The sequence below is a fragment of the Gambusia affinis genome, linkage group LG06, assembly GCF_019740435.1.
Source record: "Gambusia affinis linkage group LG06, SWU_Gaff_1.0, whole genome shotgun sequence".
NCBI lineage: Eukaryota > Metazoa > Chordata > Actinopteri > Cyprinodontiformes > Poeciliidae > Gambusia > Gambusia affinis.
The window spans coordinates 21451003-21476005 of NC_057873.1; the positions used below are offsets into that span (position 1 = coordinate 21451003).

General features: G+C 37.4%; 2 protein-coding genes across 3 annotated transcripts; one reads left to right on the top strand and one right to left on the bottom strand.

Annotated features, from left to right (window-relative positions):
* Window positions 1–1120: 1120 nt before the first annotated feature.
* Window positions 1121–8150, bottom strand: il10ra (interleukin 10 receptor, alpha). The gene is made up of 8 exons (XM_044120645.1): window positions 7944–8150; window positions 5664–6095; window positions 4773–4893; window positions 4438–4619; window positions 4204–4349; window positions 3894–4053; window positions 2731–2840; window positions 1121–2631 (listed from the first exon to the last, which is right to left on the bottom strand). Exons 2-8 carry the CDS (start codon window positions 5725–5727, stop codon window positions 1756–1758), a joined length of 1659 nt encoding a protein of 552 aa, XP_043976580.1. The 5' UTR covers window positions 5728–6095; window positions 7944–8150; the 3' UTR covers window positions 1121–1755.
* On the top strand, window positions 7573–24341 carry tmprss13a (transmembrane serine protease 13a). Of its 2 annotated transcripts, none has more exons than XM_044120647.1 (13): window positions 7573–7655; window positions 16972–17146; window positions 17259–17366; window positions 18229–18393; window positions 18688–18814; window positions 19183–19278; window positions 19369–19412; window positions 20728–20890; window positions 21100–21269; window positions 21775–21873; window positions 22732–22874; window positions 23555–23707; window positions 23814–24341. In XM_044120647.1, exons 1-13 carry the CDS (start codon window positions 7653–7655, stop codon window positions 23826–23828), a joined length of 1461 nt encoding a protein of 486 aa, XP_043976582.1. In that variant the 5' UTR covers window positions 7573–7652; the 3' UTR covers window positions 23829–24341. The 2 variants fall into 2 exon arrangements, with proteins under 2 accessions (XP_043976582.1, XP_043976581.1); XM_044120646.1 differs by lacking the exon at window positions 7573–7655 and adding an exon at window positions 13037–13231.
* The last annotated feature ends 662 nt before the right edge of the window (window positions 24342–25003 follow it).

Consider the following 25003-nt stretch of genomic DNA (forward strand, 5'->3'; position numbering starts at 1 on the left):
GGCTTTCAGGTTAATTGGTTTCCCTAAATTCTCCCTAGGTGTGAGTGTGTGTGTGAATGGTTGTTTGTCCTGTGTTTGTCTATGTGTTGCCCTGCGACAGACTGGCGACCTGTCCAGGGTGAACCCCGCCTCTCGCCTGGAATGTAGCTGGAGTTTGGTACCAGCAACCCTCCCGACCCCAAATTTAGACCACAGGGCATACCTTTAAAAAGTAAGTCTTTTTCTTGAGTGAATTTGTTAACCTGGCTTTTTATGTTGGTTTCGGAGTAATGACTTCTTCCTCTCGGAGTCGCTGGTTGGTCCATTTCAGTACACTACGGGTATGACCATTTTTATTTATAGCAATCAGCATTTTCAAAAGGTATTTAGCTTTTTCTCATGCTAAAAACACACATTTTCCACAAAAAGATGATCAACTTTAGGACTGAGAAACTGTCTCCTTCCTGAATAGAAACGATGTGAGACGATTATAAAATTTTATGACGTGACTATATGTAAAAACCTAGGATGTAACATAAACATACATCTAATATACATACTATATATAATATACATATTAAGCAGAAGATGACAGACTAGACAGGATTCAGTTCTCTTTGCTTTGAGTAATTCAGACAAGAGATATTTATCATAATACCTTGTAATATTCATCATTTCAAAAAAGAAGTTTGCTTTTTCCCAGATGGGAGGAAAAACCAAAAATTGTCTCACTTCCTCTTAACTTCATTGCATATAAGAAGAAATAGGTCACATGATGTTTTTTTAATGGTATCTGGAAAAAATATGGCCTGTTTTGATGTGTTCCTTTTTACCATGGCAGAAAAGATTAATAAAAATAGAACTGTGCTCTGGGATTTTTTTTTTTTTTTTGAGCTCGGTGGATGCATGTGCAGAGGAAGTGTTTGTTTCCTTGTTTAGGTGTGTAAAAAACCACAGCACAGGTTCCTGTAGTTCATCTGCATTCGGGGATCCCGTACTTTGTTGCGTACATGTTTTGTTTCAGGGTTTTTCTGCCTAAATGTTGTGTCACTTGTTTACTCAGCGACCGAGAAATTTATGGGTGGAATTTTCTAGAAGAATCCAAAGAGATGGTTCAATCACACCCAAGCCAAGGCTGAAATATGAAATAAATAAATTTATTTTTAGAAACACAGCATAAATAGTCTCAACGGGTCTAGGGTGGCTACTTGCTGAGGCAAATGAGGCTGAACCAAAAACAGTGATCTGTTAGACATCAGGGAAAACAAGGACATGAATGTTTTGCTGCTTTTTTTTGTTTCTTTTTCTGATCTATTTAATACTGCAGGCGTAGGTGAAGGAGCTCTCCATTAAAAAGAAAGAAGAACTTGAAAGACGACGTGTCGTAGGCAGAGGTGGTAAAATCATGAAATGTTATAGCGGGTTAACTGTCACAGTTTTTTTTCACAGTGCTCCTAGTACCGGTTTCATTTCCGGCATGTGCAGTTTAGTCAGTCAACGATACACCCAGAGAAGCAGGTTCGAAGAACTTCTTCAATCAACAAGCTCACAAGGCATCAAGGATGGTTAATAAGTCAGTAGTTTTGCCATTTAGCTTGTTTTTTTTTTTCCCCCGCCTGGCCTGGGTTAAAACCAGAGTGCGACTTGATTTGTTTCGTCCTACCGGCTGAATCTTTCGGAGCATTTCGCAACCTATTCACTTCCGTTTCAAAACATTCAATGTGATGCGTGCGTCAGGAGCAATTGGAAAGCAATAGTGTTGCTTTCCACACCATGTTAGTCAGTTGTCAGCTGAACGTCACAGAGGGAGAGGGATACATTGTTCATGTTGCTATTCTGTTCGTATTTTGACATCAGTAGGGGAAATGTGTCAGACACATGTAAAAGTGACTCTTCCAAATTTATTATAACAGAGTCTATGGATGTTTTACCGACTCTGCTCGAGTCCACCAGGTCACTTGTCCCACCAAGCAGCACGTTTTCGATACACACTGTTCTGCACAGCTTGGTTCCTTCGGGTCCATAACTCCCGTGTCTGTGGCACCAGCTGCACTGGCCTGTTAGTGAACAGATACAGGACTGCGGCCCGGGCTTGTATCCCGTCACCACGTCAGCCAACACCGAGTGTGCAGGGATCTGTTTTAACATGTTCTCACTATCGCTGCTTTGAACCTGCGTCTCAGACGGGCTCTGGGTGCGGTAGTTCCCAACAATGACTGTCTCGACAAGAGATTTTGAGTCCTGGCTGTCAAGTTTCAAGAACGAGGAATGGTGTGGGCGTCCCAATCCCATCCCGCTGTCCTCCCTCTTGCTGACGTCATCCGCTTCCATGCTGTCATCCTGCATAGGGTAATCTGTGTGACTGTGGGCTGAGATCTCCGGGCTTCCCATGCTCCCGCAGCCGCTGTCCTCTTGTCTCTCTTGGCGTTGTCCTCTGTTGTCTGCAGCGGAGTTCGCCTCTACGCTGACCCCGCTGTCCAAGCTGGTCCTCCTGTTCTCCTCCTCCTCATCCTCTATTATTGTAAGGCTGGTCTCGGTCACTGCGGGTTTTGTGTCAGGTCTGTAACTGGAAAGAAACCATCCTCTGTCCGTGACCACCTCCATGGACCCTTCTGTCACAGATAGTGGCCGCCAGCCGCTCACAGGGGATTTCTAAAGCGGGGGAAGAGAAGATGAACAGAAATCATGAGCAATGTCATGTTTTAACCATTTTCATTTTTAGTTGTTTATTTTTTTTGTCTTTAATCTTACCAATGCTACAGGCGTTTTTGCAGGCCGCTTCAGGTAAACCAACAGACTGGAGATCGCAACTATCAGGGTCCCAAGAATAGATAAGGATGATACAGCTATTATGTAAAATTCTGAAAGAAGAAAAACAAAATTTCCATTTTACAAACCCATCAGTTCAAGGCGAAAATATACAAACATAACAAGCTGAGGCAATTTTATGGAATGTTTTTTGCTGTATTACATGCTATCGTCTCATCTTGGGTTACACAGGTAACTTTTCTTCATTAACAAACTTTTCCACATTTTGTAATGTTGCAAACAGAAACTTCACTGTATTTTGTTGGAATTTTGTTTGTTGGACGCGTCACTACCAGCTTTGCTCTCAAGAGACTGAAATGTCTGCTGAGTCATAGCAAAAAAGTTAAGTCAAATTGAAAACAAAGCATCTGTGAGCACCAAGTTTCAAGTCTTGACACACATTCTAAATTTAGTTTCGCTGTGGCTGTAAGCTTTGGGCCATTTTCCTGAAGCTCTGGGTCTTTTGCAGATTCTTCCAAAGCAGCTCTGCTCATCCGTCTTTCCATCAACTCTGACCAACTTCCTACAGAACGATTCTGTCACCTCCATGTTTTACACCAGAGAAATGGTTTGTTCAAGTGACGTGCAGTACGTTTTGAGTCATGCATAATACTTTGCGCATAGGCCAAAAAAATAAAAAATCCGTTTTAGTTTTATCTGACCAGCAGAAATTCTTTCTCATGTCTGGTGTTTCCCTTGCATAGCTTATTGCAAAATGGAGAGTAATGACTTTGGAAGCTATACACATTTCTTATTACATCATTTTCCACAAATATCCACATCCTATAGAAGAGAATATATTGTATACATTTTATATTAAAATCTAATAAAATGGTGGATTTTCAAAAATGACCTTAAATTTTCTGTAGTAGATATTTATACAGAATTATAATTATCATCTTGTTTTCAAAAGGTCATGTAACATTGATGGATCTATATATATTAGAGTAAAGGGAGCTCAGTGAAAACTCATGATACACTTTTCTAGATTTAAAAAAAAAGAACAAATTTGTGGTTAAATGTGACAAAATTTGAAAATATTAAAGATTTTGAATAGTTTCGAATAGTTCCTTAAATTACTGGTAAGTTTAAACAATTTACTCTACCTTGCTCTGGGAGGAGCAGGCACTGTTTTGCAGACACGTTGCTTTTGTAGAGACCACCACTGGGTTTGACTTCGATGCTGACGCAGTACTTTTTTCCCCACTGGAGACCAGTGAAAGTCTTCTTCCTCCCTTCATCGTCTTCCAGGTAAACTGTGGTAGTCTGGCAATAATAAAAAAAAGAAAAATTAATCTGGAGTAAAGTATCTGGCTTTTACTCAATATTCATTTTATTACTGCTTTTAAGTGACGTGTGAGTTTAAGAGATATTGTGGTTACAGAAGGCTATGTCCTGTCTAATTCTCTGACTCACCTTGTTTTCTCGATCAGTTTCCTCCAAATACAACTTGTAGACAAGTCCATATGGAAAGATTTTTCTCAAGATGGGCTTTTCATGGACATAGACTGTAAGTGTGCTGGAAGTAGCCCACAAACTAAAGGAAGGAGGCTGCAATTCACCTTTGAATAGAGAACAAGTTGAAAATTAATACAACTAAAGCTGAGTTAATCTTGATACAATTACTACAGCGCTAACTGAAATACTTACCTTCATTTAGACAAAATCTTCTCCCTCTCCAGTCAGACTGTTGATCTCCTTTGACGAGCTGAACTCTGACTTTGTAGAAAATTCTATAGTCATTTATTTTTTTTATATCTGCGGTAAGGATGCAGTAGTTCCTTGCGATCCCCATGCAGCTGGATACATTGGCCCAGTCTGGTGTGCCATACCTGAAGGCAGAATTTTTACCAGACAATAAATGAGACAAATGCGACAAACCAGATGGTACAGAGTCTTATGAAAGCTGAACTGCTACTGAAATGTGTAACTCCAGATGCAATTCACTCTCTGAAAACAACTATATATTTAAAACTTCAACATACTTTCCCATTTGAACGTTATACACCGTGTCTGATGGGGCATTCTCAAGATCTTCCCACCGAATCATTACTTCATCCTCTGAAATATGGACTTCCACATTTCTAGGCGGTGGAACGGCTGTTCCTGTGTCAAGAAAAAAAATCATGCAAAAATCTGAGCATCTGCTTGTACAGTCATTTTAACGTTTCCAATCACTGATTGCTTTTACATTACTTGCAAAGAGGAAACATCTGCAATGTACATTTATGCTAAATATATGCCGAGAAGAGACATCTTTAGACGTTTTTGCAAAGAGTAGAGAGAAGAAAAGAGGAAGTCTGGTTGCAAATCATAGGATTTGTACTGGCACTGGGGGATTTTTTTCAGAAGGGGAACAGAGCATTAACCTTTCCTATGTGTGTCCTATTCATGAGAAAGAAAGAGAAAATGTTCCAATTGAACACTAAGGTCAACTTTAGTAGCCAATGTCATGAATATTACTTAAGACTACAGTTGAGTTTGTTTAAATCTGTAACACATTTTACTTGCCGTCAAACTCATACTTTAATGATAAGTATTTAATATTTATTTAATATTCACTGTTATTTATTTTTTGAGTAAATATCAGTCAAAGTGTGATCAATAAAAATTATGAAAAATGTACTTTATATATTAAGATTTTTTATTTATGCTATCTTTACTCCACTTATAATTTTCCACCAAAGTTTTGGGAGAAGTAGAAATAACTTTAAAAAGTTGTCTTTCTTCACAACTTAAAAACACTCTCCGTATTAACGACCACTATAAATTATCAAATTTTGCCATCCACTGATACTGAACAAGTCAGTATGACAAGTACCTTTTAAAATCTAAAACAGGACTTAACATTTATGATCAATAAAGGTTACAATTACCTGAAACATGTCCCATGAATAGGATTAGGAAGACCAAAATCAGTGTCTTATCTTCTCTATCCATTTTTAGGCTCTTGAGAAGGATATAAACACCCAGTCAGAATCCTTCAACAGCTTCCAGCAAAGTCCTTCATTCCAATGATCAGTGACGGATCACTGAAACCATTATCAGTGTAGAAAACTATCAAAGGCCGTGATGCGGCTTTCTCTTCTGTGATAGCTGTCGATCTGAAGAAAAAAATAAAACCTATCTCTAAATCTCCTTTCGCTCCCGCCCCGCCCTCTAGATGATGAGTTTCCTGCTGTGACATCATCAGTGACGGGTTTTCTGGTTTCACATCTCTCCTCCTCTCTCAGCCTTTACTTCCTCTTTTTTTTTGCCTTATCTTTCTTTCCATACAGTCACAGTGCACAGGCTGGTCTGTCATCTCACTGTAAAAACAGAGGAAAGAGGAAAGTATTGGGAATACCCCTTTCACTTTTTTTTATGACTTTCATCATTATTTCATGAAAAGTAGCACTAGCTACATTGTGGGGGGAATTTTTATGTCTTATGTTACTTGTTTCTACACAAGCTTACAGAAATAAAATACATACAGTCTACACAAATTTATTCTGGAAGGTGGATTTTAGACTTTGTTAACCTGCAGATAACTATGTGAAAAGTTTGCATACTCTATCTGAATTTTCAGGTCACAGACTATATCAAAAAAACCTCATTCATGCTCAGCTGCATTGCATATTTGTATATTTGTGTCAGAAGACATGTTATTGATTAGCCCTTATTCATTACTTGGATCCATGTAGGTCATTTTCACCATAGATTATTCCAATGTAGAATTACATCATAACCTTAACAAATAGTACCTCGCAAATGTAAATATACCCCTTGAACCTTGCGTGTGTTTTAGGGACACAGCAAAGGTAGAAAGGGGGCCAGGTCACAACAGGTCACAGACCTTTTTGGCCTACATACAGTACTGTCTGTGGAGGAAAACTTACACTCTCAAGATACCGTCCCTACAGTGAAGCATTGTGATGGTAGCAGCATGGAGTCATTTTCTTCGGGAAGGTCAGTCAGATTGGTTTGAGTTAATGAAGATGGGTGGGGATAAATACAGGCTGATATTGGAAGAAAGCTGTTGGAGGCTGTATAAAAACTTAAGACTGGAGTGCAGGTTCACACAGAGAAAAAGGAATACAAACATACAGCAGCAGCAGCAACAATAGCTTGGTTTTCTTTCAAACCATGATGTTCAAAGAGGGTTGAGACATACCACAAAAGACATGCCGCTGAAATGCACCAAAAGAAGGTTCTAAGAAAGATTAACTAAGGGTTTCTGAGTAAAAATGCTCGCCACACCTTCACATTTTTTGTTTTTGCGAAAAGATTCAAAAACTACTTTCCACTTTATTGCAACACAATCTTTGTGTTGACCTAAAGTTACATAAACTCCAGAAAAAAAAACCAACAGTAAGACTAGCTAACATAGTGTTCAATGTAATAGACTATTACATAATGTGAATAGCATAGTACATTGTAAATTGTACATTATACTATTACATAATGTGAAAACGTTATTGGTGTGGATACTTTTACAATTCACTAAATAGTGCTGGAAGCACATTTATTAAGTCAGATTAACATTGTGCACTGAATCCTGAAACTAAATTGTGAATGATGGATTGTTCTAAAACTATTCTGCAAAATAAAATTCATGTTTTTAAAAAAAAAAAAAAATCTAAAGCAAAGCAACTGAAAAAAAAAATCCCCATTGATTATTGAGGGAATTTTTTGTTCCACTGACAAGTTTTTGGAGAAAGAAGCTATTTGGGGAAAAGGAGAGGGATCTGGTTCCACTGAAAGACTGCAACCCTATGCTTTGAGCCATATAGTTCAAGAATCAACAATGACTCCAACGTTTCTGGGGAGGAACGGTTAGATGGCGAAGGGTTGGAACTGGACAGCTGTCACCTCCAAGCCACTGAATGGTAATGAACAAATCTATGAATATAACTATTCATCTTTAATTCAAACAAGTTCCGCGTGTGTAAGTGGTTGTATTGTGTCGGTGACACTTTAAATGTTTAAAGTTAGGCTGTGATTATGACTCTCCATATGTGATAGGCTAGTTTGGGCCAATTTGTTAGCATACTTAGCATGCTAGCATAAGCTGCTACTTGTTACTACATGCTGCTAATACCAGTACCGTATTTTCCGGACTATAGAGCGCACCTTACTATAAAACACACTCACATAAAAAATAAATGGAAACGTACATATATAAGCCGCTGGTATCTCCGCCACTGTCGGTTTTTCACAAGGACACAGCAGAGGGAGCGTCCTTAATAAATCTGTTATCATGGCTCTATTTCCCTCCTGTACTGCCAGATCGATCCTCAACTTAAAGGCAGCATTTTTTTTTCTTCGTGTTGCTTCCATGATGAGGGGGTATGAGTTTGAAGAAAATTCTCCGTCATGCCTGCTGCTAGCATGTGCTTGTTCTAAATGAAAATTAGCACTTTCTTCTTTTATTTCCAATTTTGACTTCCAATGATTCATTTCCTGCTAAAGAGCCCCCTGGTGGTGGAAGAAAAATCCATAGAAAAGACGCACCGGGATATAAGTAAAAAGCAGCGGGTTATAGTCAGAAAAATACGGTAATTAACACTATCTGCTATTCATGCCCAGATATACCAATATGGAAATAATAACATGTTGGTAACACCATTATGTTAGCTAGAATGTATTTAGTATTATTCACTGTGCTAACAGAATACTGGATACTATCTTTACCTAGAGTGTAAACCCAAGCTGATATGTTAACACCTAGGGATCCAAGTCCAGTCCACCAAAAAAAATGCTATCCTGCATTTTCTTGTATTCCTTCTCCAACACTCATGGTCCAAATGATTTGCTCATTACCAAGCCTCTGCAGAGCTGAATACACATGCTGATGAAATAATTCTTTTAGTTGATTCAGGTGTGTTGAACAACGGATGCATCTAAAAATTGCAGGATATTTTTTCTCAATCACTGGACTTTGGGCATCCACATCTTTTGCAACCACACGTTGGTTGAAACTATTATTTTAACATAAATTAGACCAGACTGACCAGGATGTTTTCTGATCATTTGTAGCTTTCAGTAATTCAGTGATTCTTGTAAAGTAGTTCATTATTATTTTAATCATAGAACAGTAGAGAAGTCCCTTCAGGCTTTGCAGAACTTAATTAGCTTATTTTGATTTCTTCTCCAATATAATTTCTTGTTTTTCATTTCTGAGAAACAACATTTCTCTTAAGTAAAGAGAGGTGGCTTCTCACCTCCTCCTCAAATGGAATTTTTTTTCAAGTTTTACTTCCTGGTAGGAGTCCTGAAAAAGACAAAACAGTTGGTTGCTCACTGGTGTCACTTTTTGATTTCTATCTTGTGCTTGGACAGAGAAACTGAGTAAATGTGAAATGTGTGAAAAGTCCTTGTGAAAATGTCAAAGATTATTTACAGGACTTTCAAACAAGGGGAATTTTTATTTTTATTTTGACTAGTTATTTGTTCTAAAAGAGTTCCCCGCGGCTTCCAAACTTTATTGGCAGAGAACGCAACATAGCAGCCTCTAGTGGTGGTAGAGCATGACTTCCACATGACAATTGAAGCGTTCATAGGGCCTTTGAAAATCTTACTGCAAAATTATGCTGAAGAAAAAGTGATAAAAGTTGACTGAAACATTGTGTTTACTGTATGCTCTGTATATTAACAACAATCATAGAAAATTACATCTTAGGCAAACAATATAAAATAAAAAAATAAAACTGCTGCAAAGGTGGCAGGATGACTCATCAAAATGACGTTGCCATGTAAAGGCTGAGGCTTAACTTTGGCTTTTTAGTGTGACAGTGTTTGTTTATCTCTTAACTTGGCCATCTTACTTACCAAAACCAGAAGCTCTGGAACATTTAAATTTAAGATTAAGGTAAACGCTCAAGCGTTAAGAATCGACAAATTTAATTTTTCATGCATTGCGTTTTGAGAATACATCATTATATTCTGAAAGGTTCACTTTTGTGCCATTCTTTAAAATTACTGTTATCCCATATGATTCATCAACAGTTTTATTTATTTACTTTTTATATGGAATTCATTATTTTGTTGGAGCACTAAATAGTGTACAAGTGTCCAAAAGAGGCTGATTTGATGTGAAATTGAAGACTTTGTTTTGTGCTTTTGCCTCTTTGTTATTCCACTTCTGAACTAGTACCACTGGCACTGGAAGTGGAACAACACTCATATGCTTGATATTAGGTGCAATTTTCTCAGTAAAAAAAAAAAAAAGGTTCTCCCATAAATGTTATTGTGCCAAAATTGTGCAGCCTTTGGTCGTCTGACCATAAAACCTTTTTATAGCTGTTTTGGAGCTGTTTCCTTCACTCTCAATAGTCTTTCAGTCCATGATGTAATAGCTGCTTTCTTCTATGGAAAGGAACCCTGGTGCTCCAGTAAATTTTGATCTATGATTCACTATTTTCTGGGTGTTTGTTGACTATTCTTAGCAATCACATTCTTCTGAGTATGACAGTTTGGGTCAGAGAGGTGAAACACTAACACTTTTTTATTTATTTCTTCTTTTTTTTTTTTTTTTGCTTTGACATATTAGATTTGTAAACATTTGGTCTGGCTTTAGTTGCAGCAGATGTGCTGCAGTTACCATATTATTAGTATTATTTTTAGAACGCTTCTGATTTGTGATCTTCTGATATGTTATTTTCCTGGGTGAAATACACAATGTGAGTTAGAGAGTAAGAAAGGTCAGCTGATACCAAAACTATTTAAATGGTCATAGAACTAAAACTTAGATTGACTGAGCTGATAATTCAACTTAACTGAGTCACGAGATGAACTTCATTTACTGGCATTTTGCAGATAGATTTATACGTCATCAGCTGCTCATTAAAAATCGCATATACTGACATGCAATTATTAATGTGGATACAGAACAAATATCTCATTGTTAATAATCATACAGAAGAAAATAATAATCACATATGTGCCATAACCTTTCAGATTCATTTAGATTCAACAGACTTAAATGATCCAAGAGTAAAATGAATTCACCAGATACTTTATTGGTGTATAGAAAGTAGAAAACTGTTCACAACATGGATTTTATTAATTCAGACATACCCCTCCGATAATAAAATTCAGTCTTGGGACTAAAACATAATGTCTAGTAGCGACGTAATGCTGCCCTCTAGTGGTGGCTGGTCAAAATTTTGGATAACAAGTTATCTTTGGAAATTTATCTTTTTAAAGATGAAACACCAAAACACTTTTCATGAGCATATTTTGGTTATTGAATTTTTTTTCATTATGAATCAACAACAACAGCAAAGAATAAACAAATAGATCAACAAGGGCTGCTGTTTGATTTTCATTTAAAATTAGTGAATTATTATGTTTTCAAATATTATGTGGAAAACTTCAAACCGGATTTTGTTCATATTTTACATATTAAAAACAAATACACTGCCAAAGATAAACAAAACAGAACATGTTTGCTTTTCATGTATGTAGACTGGTAGTCTGCTCTGGATTGCAAGTGGCTCTTTGAACCTTTCACAACGGCATTGAATAACTTTGTGTAAAAGTGATGAATAACCGACTAAAACTTTTAAATATATATATGTGGTGGGGTGATGACATAGTCTTAAAATCTTACCACAATATTTGTGATATTTATTGCAATAGCAATATACAGCTAGTGGGAATCCCACAAATCGTGGGTCTAACCTCAAGAGAATATACTGTAGCTGTAATTAACAGCACAGTTACCTTTGACATCAGGTGCAAGTAAGGATATGTACTCGGAAAACGACATAATATTCCTCAACCTCATTATAATTTAAAAATAACAAAAGCTTTCATTTTCTCAGAGAAAAAGTGAACAGTTTTCTAGTGTTGTTGGGGTCAGTAGCAAATAAGGTTTGGCCCATCACTTTTCTAGACACACTTAATCCATGGTTCAGCAGCTGCACCTGGTTACCAAGCTGCATTGTTGTGGCTTCTCTAAAAAGTAAAACAAAAAAGAGACAGCAAGGCATGTCACTTCCTGTTTCCTCGGTTTCTCTGTCTGACTGAGAGGTCTGTTTGAAAGGTTTTTGAACTTTCAGACTTTTCTACTCACAGTGGTAAGTTCCTAGTGTTCAGTAGTTAGTAAAACCTCTTGTTGATCTAACTAAATTACAAAGTCATTTCTCAACCTTTCCTTTTGCTGCCAGTCTTGACGCTAAACCTGTTAGCTCAGTGCAATACCAGCCATAATAGGTGCTCACCAGAACTCAAGCTTAGGACCCATTTACACTTTCAAAACCAAGGTTTGTACTGTTTAATGAGTTTGTGTTTTGTGCAATAAGATGAAAAACATTTGAAACAGTACATTTGTTTTTTCCCCCTTGAAAATAAGCGCTAGCTACACTTGTCTTGTAATTTAAACTGAAATGTTGTTCAAATGAATGTTATGTTTTTGACATTTTTGTGGACTCTAATGGTGAGCTACCTTTGATTCAAGAACCTCATTTTGTGGAGAGCTGCCCTGCCTGAAATGGTAGGAACTGTGGACTTGATGCAGAGTTGTGGACTCTGACTTGTGAACATTTTTTTTTTAAATTAAAACTAAAAGGCCTAATCTTTTTCTTCAGAGTACAATTATTTCCCCCCCTTTAAACCTTGTCTCTGTGATCAATAGCATCCAGTATGATTATGGGCTCTTCCTGAACCTAGACTTTAAAATTAAACTTGAGTTTCATTAAGAAACCCAGTCAATTGGTTAGACACTTATCGGTCTTTGATGCTGAATGTTGCCCAAAATTGAGAACCACAATCAAGATTTGAATTGTTTATGAATACGTTGTTTGCAACAGGTAAGATTCTGGGTTTGGAGTCTGACGGGGGCCTTTGAGTTTTCTTGTTTCCCTCAGTGAATGGACTATGACTTGCAAATTGCTTTAACTGAGTTTCCATTCTCTCTTGGAGAAAGGGCCAAGCAACTTCTAACTGTACAAATTCAGTTTTCTTGAAGTTGGTTTTAAATTTGGTCTGGAAGGTTGATAAAACAGCAAATCCATAATGTATCTTGGTGCTACGCCATTCAGTATTTTGAGGTGTTTTTTTTTTTTTTTTATAATTTTGGCACTTTTTATGGAGACTGTTGTCTTTGTCAGCTGAGCTGAAGTAATTTGAGCTATGATGCAAAGTCACGCAACCAGTGTGACTGGCCTGGCAGGTGAAAAACTGCTGGGCACGCCTATTTCTGTGAACCAAAGAATGAACTCCTCAAGCAAAGTGGGGAGGGACGACAAAGAGCAACCCTTATAGTTAATGTTTCAGTTTGCTGAAAATCCAACTTCACATAAAACGGGGAAAGACGAACTGAGGAGTTTAATGTTTCACCACCATGTTCTGACTACTGCTGTAACAGAAATAACCTGGTTGTGAAAAAGCTCCACCCACTTGCTTTTACCTCCACGCTCAAGTTGTAGCTGTCCCAAATCCAATGGCAAAGAGAGATGTGGTAGGTTTTTACCTCAATTTTTATCTTTTCTTCAATATTTTGTGAAGCTTATCAGAATTGAAATGTCACTTTGAATTGTGGGTGTGTTTGTTTTACTGGATAGATTCTGTCTAAACCTGCATAGAATGCTGTTTGTCTGTGGACCCAAGTGGGGTGTGATGAATGATGATCTACCTGACCCAATGAAGGATTCTGTCTTGAATTCAGCTTTAAGTAGATTTTTTTTTTTCTTTTTTTGTTTGTTTGGAAAAGTGAACTTTTTATGATGTGGAAAAAGACCAATTTTATACTTTCCTGGTAAGATTTCTCATGGGATTTTCAGCAACTTATTTTGGAGTCGGTTCCAAATACCTCAAAGAAACAACTTTTAGTTATCCAGACAATATACTGTAGTTACTGTACAACACATACAGACCGATAGAATTAAACACGTGAAAATGTAGTTTGAATTAACACCTTTTGTGATGAGAATACCAGAAACGTGATAAAGAGCTACAAGCACACAATGTTCTAGTTTTTGAAGAGGAAAAATAAGACTTAAAATAATATTAAAGGAAATTAAGAGTTTATGTAGGTACAATAATGATGAAGAAAAAATTAGTTCAAACATTTAAGTAATTGGAAAAAATATAAAATTAACTCTTGAGTTTAGTTGTAAGCCAAACTCCATGAATACAGCAGTAACACAATACCTTGGGAAATGTTTTCCCAAAGCAACAAAGGCTAACAATGAGGCTAACTGTAAACCAGATGTGTACAGTTAGCCTCATTTAGAGCAGAGAAAGTACACATCACAAACTTGTCTGGTCACATTCATGACTTTCTGTAAATATTGAAGCTAAGGAGGGAACGAATAGTTGTGCCAACTTGCGCTCAAGCAGTCACATTACATGGAACATTAAAGAATTTTAGTTTCCAATTTGACTGTCGCGTGACTGCCCTGCAAATAAGTGAGGGCTCAGTAAAATGTTAAGTTATGAAAGTTTTTTTCTTTTTCTAGGATGCTTAAGTTATTTTACCTTTCAGAGATTTAAGGTAAGCTTATATATATATATATATATATATATATATATATATATATATATATATATATATATATATATATATATATATATATATATATATATATATATATATATATATATACATATATATATATATATATATATATATATATATATATATATATATATAGTGAAATAGATTTCATAAGAAAGCAAATCATGTTTTTAGGTGGATTTTCTTATTTATTGGTCAAATCTCCCTGCCTTGATTTTGCACACATAGGTAGCAAGTTGTCTCTGAAAATACATTTAAACCCCATATACTCTGACAAACACGTACAGGAAAAGTTATAAACATCTCACGACAGGCATTCATTGACGATGTTGCTGTCAAAGTACGTGTTGGAAACATAGTTGAAGAGAAAGTAATACACCACTGCGCATTAAATAGAGGAACCTGTATATACAATGAGTCACACAGTGATGCAAAAGTACTCATCTTTTGAAGAGAGGAGACTGATCCTATTTTTCACTGGTTAAAATTTTTAAATTGTGATTAATTTGTCTTCAGCCCCATTTGATACCCTAAAATAAGATCCAGTGCCAAGTGTGTCAGTGTGTAATTAATTTTGTGTAATTACACCTGTTTTGTGAAGCCATCAGAGGATTCTTCACATACAAACAGCATCACCCAAGAACAGGCAAAAAAAGATCTGAATCTGGATCATTTTGGAGAGTTGGATTTGGTTAGGATCAGGCTAGGATGGAAACTGATCAGAGATGATTGGAAGAATGATGGAGGTGAGAGTTGGCAGTGGGCACTGGTACAGATTGGTATGGGGAACTGGTTGGGATGGGAGGTCTGGGGTTGATCTGGGAGTCTCAGGCAGCATCACAGGGGTCAAACTAAAACACAGGTCATGATAAAACAATGTGTCCCACTTATTTTGATTCTGAATGCAGTCTTGATTTAATGACATCAATGATAAGATGTTTTTTGTGTAGAGGAAAACTGCCTCGGCACAAGGAGGCAACAGGCTTCTCTGGCTAAAATGAGGAAACCGGATATGTGGGGAAAAAATGGATAGAGATAAATACAGGGTACTCTTTGAAAACCTTTTAGATGTTATTGAAGATTTAATACTTGGGTGGAGGTTCAACGTCCAGCAGGACAATGACCCTCAACATACAAAGGAATAGAGATTGAAAACATTTATTGTTGGTAGAGCCCAACTAACATAAAGACTGACAGCCAACCAAAAATCTGTGCATAGATTTGAAAACTGCTGTTTGGATTCTTTCAGTGTGATCCAGGTTGAGCCATTTTAAATGTGCACTTGCAGTTAAAGGTGGTTTTATAAGGTATTGACTGAGCGCCTTGCCTATCCTGAAAGAATAATCATCATAGAATCTTACTTTCACTTCACAATTATACACTGCAGCGTTGATGTATCACATAAAATACATTCAAGTATCTGGGGTTGTTTTGAGTTTTGTTCTGTTATTTTTGTTAGATCTGTCTTGTTCCTGTTTTCAATTAGTTTCGTTCTTGGTGTTTCTGGTTATGTTTACTTCTTATAGTTATGCTTTGTTACTTTGGTTTTATTAGGTTTCTTTAGTCTGGTAATTCTTTCTTTCCTAGTCCCCTGTGTACTCCCTTTTGTCTCCTGTGCTACTTTTTCTCTCCCTCTCTTAAGTCTGCTTCCTGCTTCCTCCTCTTGTACCTTAATATAAAGACTCATTGTCTTTGGTCTTTTGTTCAGCGTTTTACCTCCTCAGTATTTAAGTTTCTCAAATTCAGTCATCACTCCCTGGATCCTCCTGTCACTTCTGTGTTCTCTTCTTGCCTCCTTATGGTTTCTTTCCCCAGCATTTATGATTTGTGCTTTTACTTTAGCTCCATCCATCTTTGTAAGTTTTTGTTTTCTAATATTTTCATTAAAATATTCAAAATGATTTAGCGTCCCGGTTTTGGTCCACCATCAACAAACCCCACACTTCATAACTTGTGTTTGCAATGTGACAAAATCAATAAAAAAAAAATTGGTGTACAAATATTTTTGTAGGGCACTTTTCATGTTCCATAATAGAATATGGCAAAACTTCCTCTAATGGAAAATTACTCATACAAATATTTCCCTGCTCTTTTCAACCTTTTCATTTTTGGTTACCACATCACCCATAATAGCAAAACTTCAACCATCTACTGGGTGAAACAGGAAGTAGAGCTATGTAAAATCAACTTGGTGAACTATGCTGGAACGCCTATGTCAAGTTCTCCTTTTCAATCCTCAGTCTCAGTTTTCCTTTCCTTCTTATCAACTCTCTTTTGTATGCTGACATCACCCAATCTTTCTGAAAAATCCAAATATTGATTCAGGCTTTTGTTGGAAATTTTTGACATGGCTATGTGAAAGTATGAGCAAAAGAGAACGGAAAAGAAAGCGGTAAAAGGAAAATCTCAAAGGAATTTCTGAACTTCTTGTTTTAGTTGCCAAGATGCGTTCATTTTTTGTGTTTCAAGGTTATTACTCCGTTGTGGACTCAAATATACACTTGATAGTTTGGTTCTTTGCATAAAAAATAATGTTACGGTATCAGTCTTGGCAGCAAAATGCAAGTGACAAGCATACATTTTCTTTTTTGTCTTATTACATATAGCACTCTGTTCCTTTCCCAATGAACAAACTCAGTATAATATTATGTTTTTTACATTCTCCTCTGTCTCTTCCTAAGGACGCACCTCCTCCTCCCTACTACCCTGTTGGTCTACACACTCAGCCCCCTCTCAGGCCATATGAAGAAGTGGTGTATGGCTCAAACCCAGGGCTGACATTCCCAAACCAGCCCCATTATATCCCTCAGTATCCCCCACCCGTTGTTCCGCCCCCAGTCACTGAACCCAGTTCATGTGAGTAAATTCTACAGTTGTCGAGATTACACAAGTCTAAACCATAAAGTTCTATGCTTTTTTTGTTGTTTTTTATTTTATTTTTATCTGTGACTTCTCTGTTTCTTTCCAGTGCCTAAGAAGAAAAAGAACTGCGGTGGAAACCAGGCTCAGCTGTTGAAGGCCGGGGCGGCGGCTCTACTGGTGCTTGCTCTGCTGGGAGTCGCAATATGGCTTGGAGGTAAAGTTTGTCTATTCATGTACATGAGTGAATGTAGTCATAAATATTAATTGGCTCCTCCAACATAACACTGATACCGTTTTAAACCATGACGCACACAGCCTAAAGACATGAATATGCGTCTGCTTCGCTCTCTTTTTTTCATGTCTACTTTATTAACTTAAGTAAACGATTCAGAGTTTGCACAAAATCAATAGCATCAGGGTTTTTTCATCTTGATATTTTCACTTCGACACCAAACCCCTAGTTAAATTGCACACAACATGGTTTATGCTGTAAAAATTAATGGTGCTTTTCTGACAATGTGTGTTCTGAAAAGTGCTTAGCTCTAACATTTCTCTTTTTAAAGGATGTAGCTGACAGTTTTCAATGAACTCACATCCTGTTCACAATGGTTATTGTGCAGTGCAATTTCCTTGTAAATGCTAAGCTAATGGTAGCATGATTATTTTTGTTTTTGAATGACACATTAGAAAAGGTGCATAGAGTTAATTTGCTGTGTAAAGTCACAACAACAAAAAACCCCATTAAAATCCTGGGCTTCATTTGGTTTCTGCAGTAGTGGTTCTACTTACCCAGAAATGTTTGAGCACATTGCACAGAAAAGGTCATACAGTTATAAAAACGGGTTGCAGAGAATAAAACAAATAAAGGAATTTGGGCTGACAAAGTCTTCCCTTCACTTTTTTGTAATATTGTTTTGATCAATTAGGTTGCCAGGAAAAACCCAGTTAGATTAACAAAACATGTGCACAGCTTGTAACAGGTTGTTCTCATACACAGAAGTTCCATTTTTATTTAAACTATAGTTGTTTATTGTTGATCATTTCATTATTAATGATCTCCACTTTTACGTCCACAGTTTATTTTGGCACCAAAGCATTAGCGGACAGCGAGTACGGTGACAACAGCAAACACGATGTTGACCGAGGCAATGTTTTGCTTCAGCATGACACCTGCTCCAACAACACTGTCCAGTGTGACGCAATCAAGGACTGCCAACAGGGCTCTGATGAAACAAACTGTGGTGAGTTCACACAGGCACACAATCAGACTTCACCAGCCAGGCTTTTATTAAAATACACTGTTATACAGTGATTTCTCCAACTTTTTTTTTCAAACTATGAACCAATGAGAACAATAAAATAAATGCTAAGAGTTGAAAGTTAGTGTGACATGTTTATGGTTGTAAATGTTCTTTTGGTTGTAAATGCAAAAGAACGTGGATAGCTAAGCTAAATGCACCTTTTCTCCAAAAAGAACCCCCCAAAAAAACAAGCTAACAAAAAAAACCAAAAAACTCGCTCCTTGTCTTCTATAGTGCGATTCGGAGTGAGCAACAGCCTGGAGGTGAAAACGGCCCAAGATGGACGCTTCCTGCCAGTGTGTTACAGAGGCTGGAACAAGGAATATGCTGACCGTGTCTGCTCACAGCTCGGATTAAGACAGTAAACAAATTTCTGTTTTAAAGAAACTCTGTGCAGTGACAGAGATTTATTAATCATTTACATCCCTTGGCTTCTTTAAAGTACTTTTTAAACCTTTCTATCAGATCCAGTTACAGGAGCCATCAGTGAGAATTAGATTTTCACTCTGCAAACTATATCATATGCACAGAGCTCCATTTCATTTCTCCTCCCCTGTTGCCCATGTACTTAGACTTCAATTCAAAATTGTCCAAAATTACTTTGGTCTCTCAGCTTGACAGAACCAATTTAGCACCAATCAAGGGTTGATTTGATGAAATTTCTGCTGTGTTGGCTGGTTTGCTTTCTCAGTTGTCTGAATAATTATTTTTTTTTTTTGCCTTCTTCAGGTCTTATTTAAGTAAAGAAATGAATTCAAATCCATCCATGGCTTTAAAACTGACCAGCAATTCAGCTTCTCTTGTTCAGGGTCTCTTAACTACCAGGTAAACTGACTTATCAGGTCATAATCAAACTGTTTCCTTTTAGACGTGTGCTTATGGTAACTGGCATGCATTTCTTGCTGCATTCTGCAGTTCTTCCTGTCCAAACGACAAGACCGTCTCTCTGCAGTGTGTGGGTAAGAAGCCTCCATCTGTACCTACAGTCACACAACAGCTTCCATTTTCTTCCCTTCATTGTTCATTTTAACTCATGTAAAGCCTTTCCACTTACACAGTTTCACGTAACCTTTTTTTTTTCTTCTCACATTAATAGTTTTGAAATTTAAATATTGAATATTAGCTCTTGTAAAAAAGACTGCAAAGGTTTCAAATGATATATGGGGGGGAAAATTGTGCCAATGTTTATGCTTTTATTTGCCTGCTTTTTCCCACACTACTTACCCATCTGCTAAGATGACACCTTCTTTCACTGCTTTGGTTTGTACTGTTGTTCTAGACGCCTGCAACCACCTGTTGTTTCTCCATGTACTGGACAAGTTAAACCATTTTAGACCTAAATTAGTTGTCAAATTGATCACCTGTCAGTCCAAGTGTGGTCCAATACATGAATGCAGGCCTAAATATTACCAATCCATCCATTCACTATACCCGCTTAAACTTTGCATGGTTATGAGGCGAGTGGCGCCTCTTCAGAGGAAATTCTGGGAGAACCAGAGTATACTTATAAGTTCCCAGTAATTCACAGGGAAGCACAGATGAATACCAAACAACCAACCAGTCATGTAGACACCTTAGAGCAGCGCTTCTCAATTCCAGTCCTCAGGCCCCCCTGCTCTGCATGTTTTAGATGTACCTCTATTCCAGAGCAGCTGATTCAAATTATTGCATGACCATCAAGTGCTGCAGAAACCTGTTAATCGCCCACATATTTAATCCAGGTGTGTGGCAGAAGGGAAACACCTAAAACATGCAGGGCAGGGGGGCATGAGGACCGGAATTGAGAAACACTGCCTTAGAGCAACTTTGAAAAGTCAGTCAATCAAGAGGCATGTTTTATTGACGAATGAAGTCGTAACACTCGGAGAGTCCCTCTTACAGCGAGACAGGAATATGCAAAAGCCATGTCTGAAAGCCAACAATAGCTCCACTAGGAAGCCAGTACCCATAAAATCTTTGCATAAATATGTTAGCGATGCAAAGCAAAACCAACACTGTAGTGCGGGAATCAAAGATAGGCTAGACATTGTGACACACCAGGAAGCAAGGAGCATGCTAAGGAGTGGCTAAGAATTGATACCACTGAAATTTATATGACGCAGGTGGTGAATAAGTCACTAGAATAAGACCAACTCGGAACATAAAAAGACAAACTGATGCTAACTTCAAGGGGGGAACTTTTTACCATTCTACAGCAGCTAAAAAACCCAAAAAACTAATAAAATCAACCTTGAATAACTAAATCTTTTTCCTTTGCACTTTTCTCTTCCTCAGACTGTGGTAAACAGCCGGCTACATCCCGGATCATTGGGGGCTCTGCGGCTAAATTGGGTCAGTGGCCTTGGCAGGTGTCGCTTCAGTTCAAAGGATCCCACGTCTGTGGTGGTATCCTGATCTCGCCAGATTTTGTGCTGACCGCTGCTCATTGTTTCCCCAAGTGAGTGATACAGAAATTCCTACCGTAGAGTTTACTTTTTCACTCTGTGAGCTCTATCGTTCACAACGTAAAACCCGTGAGCTGCGTTAAAACTGCAGAACGTCGTAACGGTGTTTATCTTTTGAGTTTGTGGAAAACTGAGATTTTGAAATAAACCGTGACCAGTCAACTTCTTTTATGGTGAAAAATGTATTGTACTGTCACCTCAGGGATTACCTCTCTGCTGAAAACTGGAAAGTGTACACCGGAATTGTGTCTCTGGATAAGCTAACTCAGCCCCACCTGGTTCAGAAGATCGTACTCAACGAGAACTACGACAGCAGGACCAGTGACCAAGACGTTGCTCTTCTTAAGCTTACATCTCAAGTTACTTTTAATGGTGAGAGCAATTTTTACCTCATAGTGCCGCTTTTTTGAGAAATCTTTAGGAGCATTAGGAATCTTTTTATTTTTAGTAAAAAGAAGCCACTACTACTGAAGACTCCAGCTATTGAAGTGTCTAAATGGTAATAGTTAGGTTAAATGGTACATATGGTGTCTTAGAAAATATTTATGTCTTTGTTGTGTGTATTTTATTGGGATTTTACATGGTGGGCACAGTAAAAATAACCTCCATTATGTAATTTGGTTGGCTGTCAGGACAAACTGCCTGAGACAACTAAAGAGAAAATGGTAATTGTCCTGTTGCATTTTAAAAAGAATACAGTACAGTGTTTTTAATGTGTTACTAGCAAAAATATTCTTCCCTTACAGGTAAACATGTGCTTTATCTAGTCTCACTTTGATAATTTGATAAAACACACTTTGTCTTTCCTTTAATTTTCTCAAGGAAGCACAAAGCGACTGATGAATTTACTGAAGTTAAATGCATTTGGATTTTGCAGATAATGTTCAGCCAGTCTGCCTTCCACTCAATGGCCAGGACTTTTCACAGGTACCCAGTTGCTGGACGTCTGGTTTTGGCACTACTAAGGCAGGATCAGGTAAAAAAAAAAAAAGAAAATGCTGTGACTCGTTTCAGTGAAAAATGTACGTTTGTTATCTCACTAAATGCATAATAGCACATTGCTAAAGCAAGTAAACCCTACAACATAATTGAAACGTATGAATGGAACAAAATGTGTCCCTTTGACCATGAGTGCCGCTGTTTAGACCTGCGTGTTAACGGGTTTTGAAAATGTGGAGTTTGACTTGAAAGCTGCATAAAAGCGAGGGTAGAACATTAATAGAGAAACGTCAGTGTCACTAAAAGAACACAAATAATCTGTCAGCAGTTTGTATGTTAACTACATAATTAATCATTAATTGAATGAGACACTGCGGACATGAGGGAGGAGGCCCTGTTGTATTTGAATAATCTAAAAATGTAGTGAAATAAAATCCTAAAAAATTGTAGCAGTTGCTATTGTCGTGGAAAAAATTCTATTTCCAAGCACTGTTCAGGTGAAATCACTCAATCAGGTTTATTCATATATTGTGCACAATACAGAGAGCTTGTAGGACAATCAGTAATGAAGCAGGTCTGGATGAAAAGCTTGCTAAGCTCTGCCAGGCAGAGACAACACATGAGTTTTATACCAACGATAAAGAATTAAACAAAGGGAGAGATAGTCTGGTTCTGACGCAGTAGTGGAAAAACAACTTCTAATCTTCTACATGAAACCCAAATAATTCTTTTGGTGATAGTTCATAAGCATATCATATGACATGACCAGCAAATGTGACCTTATAGTAATTTTTCCATGACACTATGATACACAAATATGAAATTTTATCTGTTCTTTGGTATTACTTGCATATTTCACTCACTCATATTTCACTTTTATTGTTTCTAATAAAAGGAACCGTCTCAAGGGACCTAATGGAAGTGAGTGTGGACATCATTGGCACACAGGTGTGCAACCATCCATCAGTATACGGAGGTGGAGTGACCAGTAATATGATTTGTGCTGGGAAATTGGAAGGAGGCAAAGATTCCTGCCAGGTGAGGCTGTTTTATGACAATCCGTCAAGTCTGGGGTAAATTCACAAAGCTATTTGTGTGCTAAACCAAACGACAAATGTCTATATTTATTAAAATATTCATTTAAACACTGTTGTGCTATGTGATACACCAAAGCTGCTCATATCATAGATAATAGGTGAATAAAATACCATCTGCTGAAAGTTGGAGCAAATGTTTTTTAAAAAAAACGTTTTAAGAAAACAATTTTTGAAATTGAGTTTAAAATCCACTTTTTTTAAAATTGAAAATATAAAATTTGATTGTGAAACATTTCAACACACTGTGCCAGGGATTCTGTGTCACATGGAACAATATTTTAAATGTTATATATCTGAAATATTTCTCTGTATTAAATTCTACATTATAAATATTTTCTTTGTATTTTGCTGTGTTTGAGACTGAAACGATTCTGTCTTTTTTAAAATAGCCATTTAGAAATGGATGTAAATTGTCACTATTTAGTGGTTTTGATGGCCGTGTTTGTGTTTGCATGTATTTTATTTTAACCCTGTTGTGAATATGATGCAGAAATGCAGCAGATGACACGTGAAAAGCAAAGAACAGAGCAAATTACACTTGTGAATTTCCCCCTCGCTCTTTGATTAGGCACAAAAATTACAGGTAACAGTCTTTGCTAACTTTTCATGCGTGTGATTTAGGGTGACAGTGGAGGACCTTTGGTGTGTAAAGCAGACAGTCGTTGGTACCTGGTGGGGATCACCAGCTGGGGAGCGGGTTGTGGTGATGTAAACAAGCCTGGTGTCTACACCAGAGTGAGCAGTGTTCTTCCTTGGGTCTACAGCAAATTGCAGGTAAGACTTGAGAATTACATTTTCTTTTCTTCTGACCGTGTTGATGTTCATATTTGCACTAATTTTTAACATTGCTTCCTCTTTTTTTTTTTTTTTTCTCTCACAGCAAGTGAAACCTTAATATCTCCAACACGTCCAGCCAGTTGATGAAGTCTGAACTGTAAACTCATGTTTGACGAAGAAATTGCAACATAGTGATGAGACGACACCACAGACTGAAAACGGTTATATAAAAGGTTACATGTTGGCTTATGGGGGACAGATAAGCCAACCAGAAAGATAATAAATACTAAGGAAGTTGATTCAGTATCAATCTAGCACTTTTGATTTTGGGGGTTTCACTCTTACATTAGCTGGGCTTCAAAAATGGCTCACCTGTCTATATTTAATTTTTGCCAATGACAGACCTTATTATCATGATCCCACTGATCAAAGGTAGACTTTAAAAATGATGAAGGAATATAAACATATATATTTGTAGAGAGAGATTGTCAATAGGTATGTTCTTCTTAGGACAACGTCTGGTTATTGTTTGTCTGTTTACAGTTTAGAAATGTACATTTTACTTTGTACTGAAATCAGAGATTTGAAACATGTTTTTGGAATTTTGTGAATATAAACAAATTTTTGTGGATTTCCTTTCATTGTGCCCTTTGTTCACATATTTTCTGCTTCTTACAAGTCCCCACCGTTGGAGAGGCACACAGTTTCTTTAAGTCCATTGTGAAGCTTCCATACATGATTTTGGTAACGATGTCATTTCCTGTCTTTAGTCCACTGTGCGCAGCCATCTAACAGGAAGTTTTAGAACACGTCGAGATTCCCCACAGACACTTTGTCAATACATTGATTTTAATTTTGTGCAAGAACTTGGTAGCCGGTGGCTTGGTAAAAGCCAGCTCATTATTCCACGCTTTGCTTCATACAAAAGGTCTGGAATCTATTGGGAAGCAGTCACTTGCTGGAGGCGTGGACAAAACGTTTTAATTTTAAAACAAAATTGCTTCGGCGTGACAAATGGAATGCACACGATTGAAGTTATGGCACTTACCAGTAAACAACCGTCCCCCACTGCAAAGAGAGAAGTGCCGAGCCGAACCAGATGGCTGTTGATGTTAATTCACTTCCACCGTTGCTGTTCTACAGCACGTAAAATTGACATTTGCAACGTCATTCACAACTTCCCCTTCTGTTCGTTGATGGACCCAGTAGAAATCCTACCAGAGAAATCAGGCTCAATTGGAGAAACTCCAGACAGAGCACTGAAGGGAGATGAGAACTGAGCAGAATTGCGTA

Excerpts from the sequence above, each read along its gene's own strand:
- il10ra (XM_044120645.1), bottom strand. The coding sequence starts at position 5,727 with ATGGATAGAGAAGATAAGACACTGATTTTGGTCTTCCTAATCCTATTC. Across the intron at positions 4,054-4,203 it reads AAACTGATCGAGAAAACAAG|ACTACCACAGTTTACCTGGA; the intron begins GTGAGTCAGAGA and ends TATTATTGCCAG. Across the intron at positions 2,841-3,893 it reads CCTGCTCCTCCCAGAGCAAG|AATTTTACATAATAGCTGTA; the intron begins GTAGAGTAAATT and ends TTCTTCTTTCAG.
- tmprss13a (XM_044120646.1), top strand. Across the intron at positions 17,367-18,228 it reads AGTCGCAATATGGCTTGGAG|TTTATTTTGGCACCAAAGCA; the intron begins GTAAAGTTTGTC and ends TTACGTCCACAG. Across the intron at positions 20,891-21,099 it reads GCTGCTCATTGTTTCCCCAA|GGATTACCTCTCTGCTGAAA; the intron begins GTGAGTGATACA and ends CTGTCACCTCAG.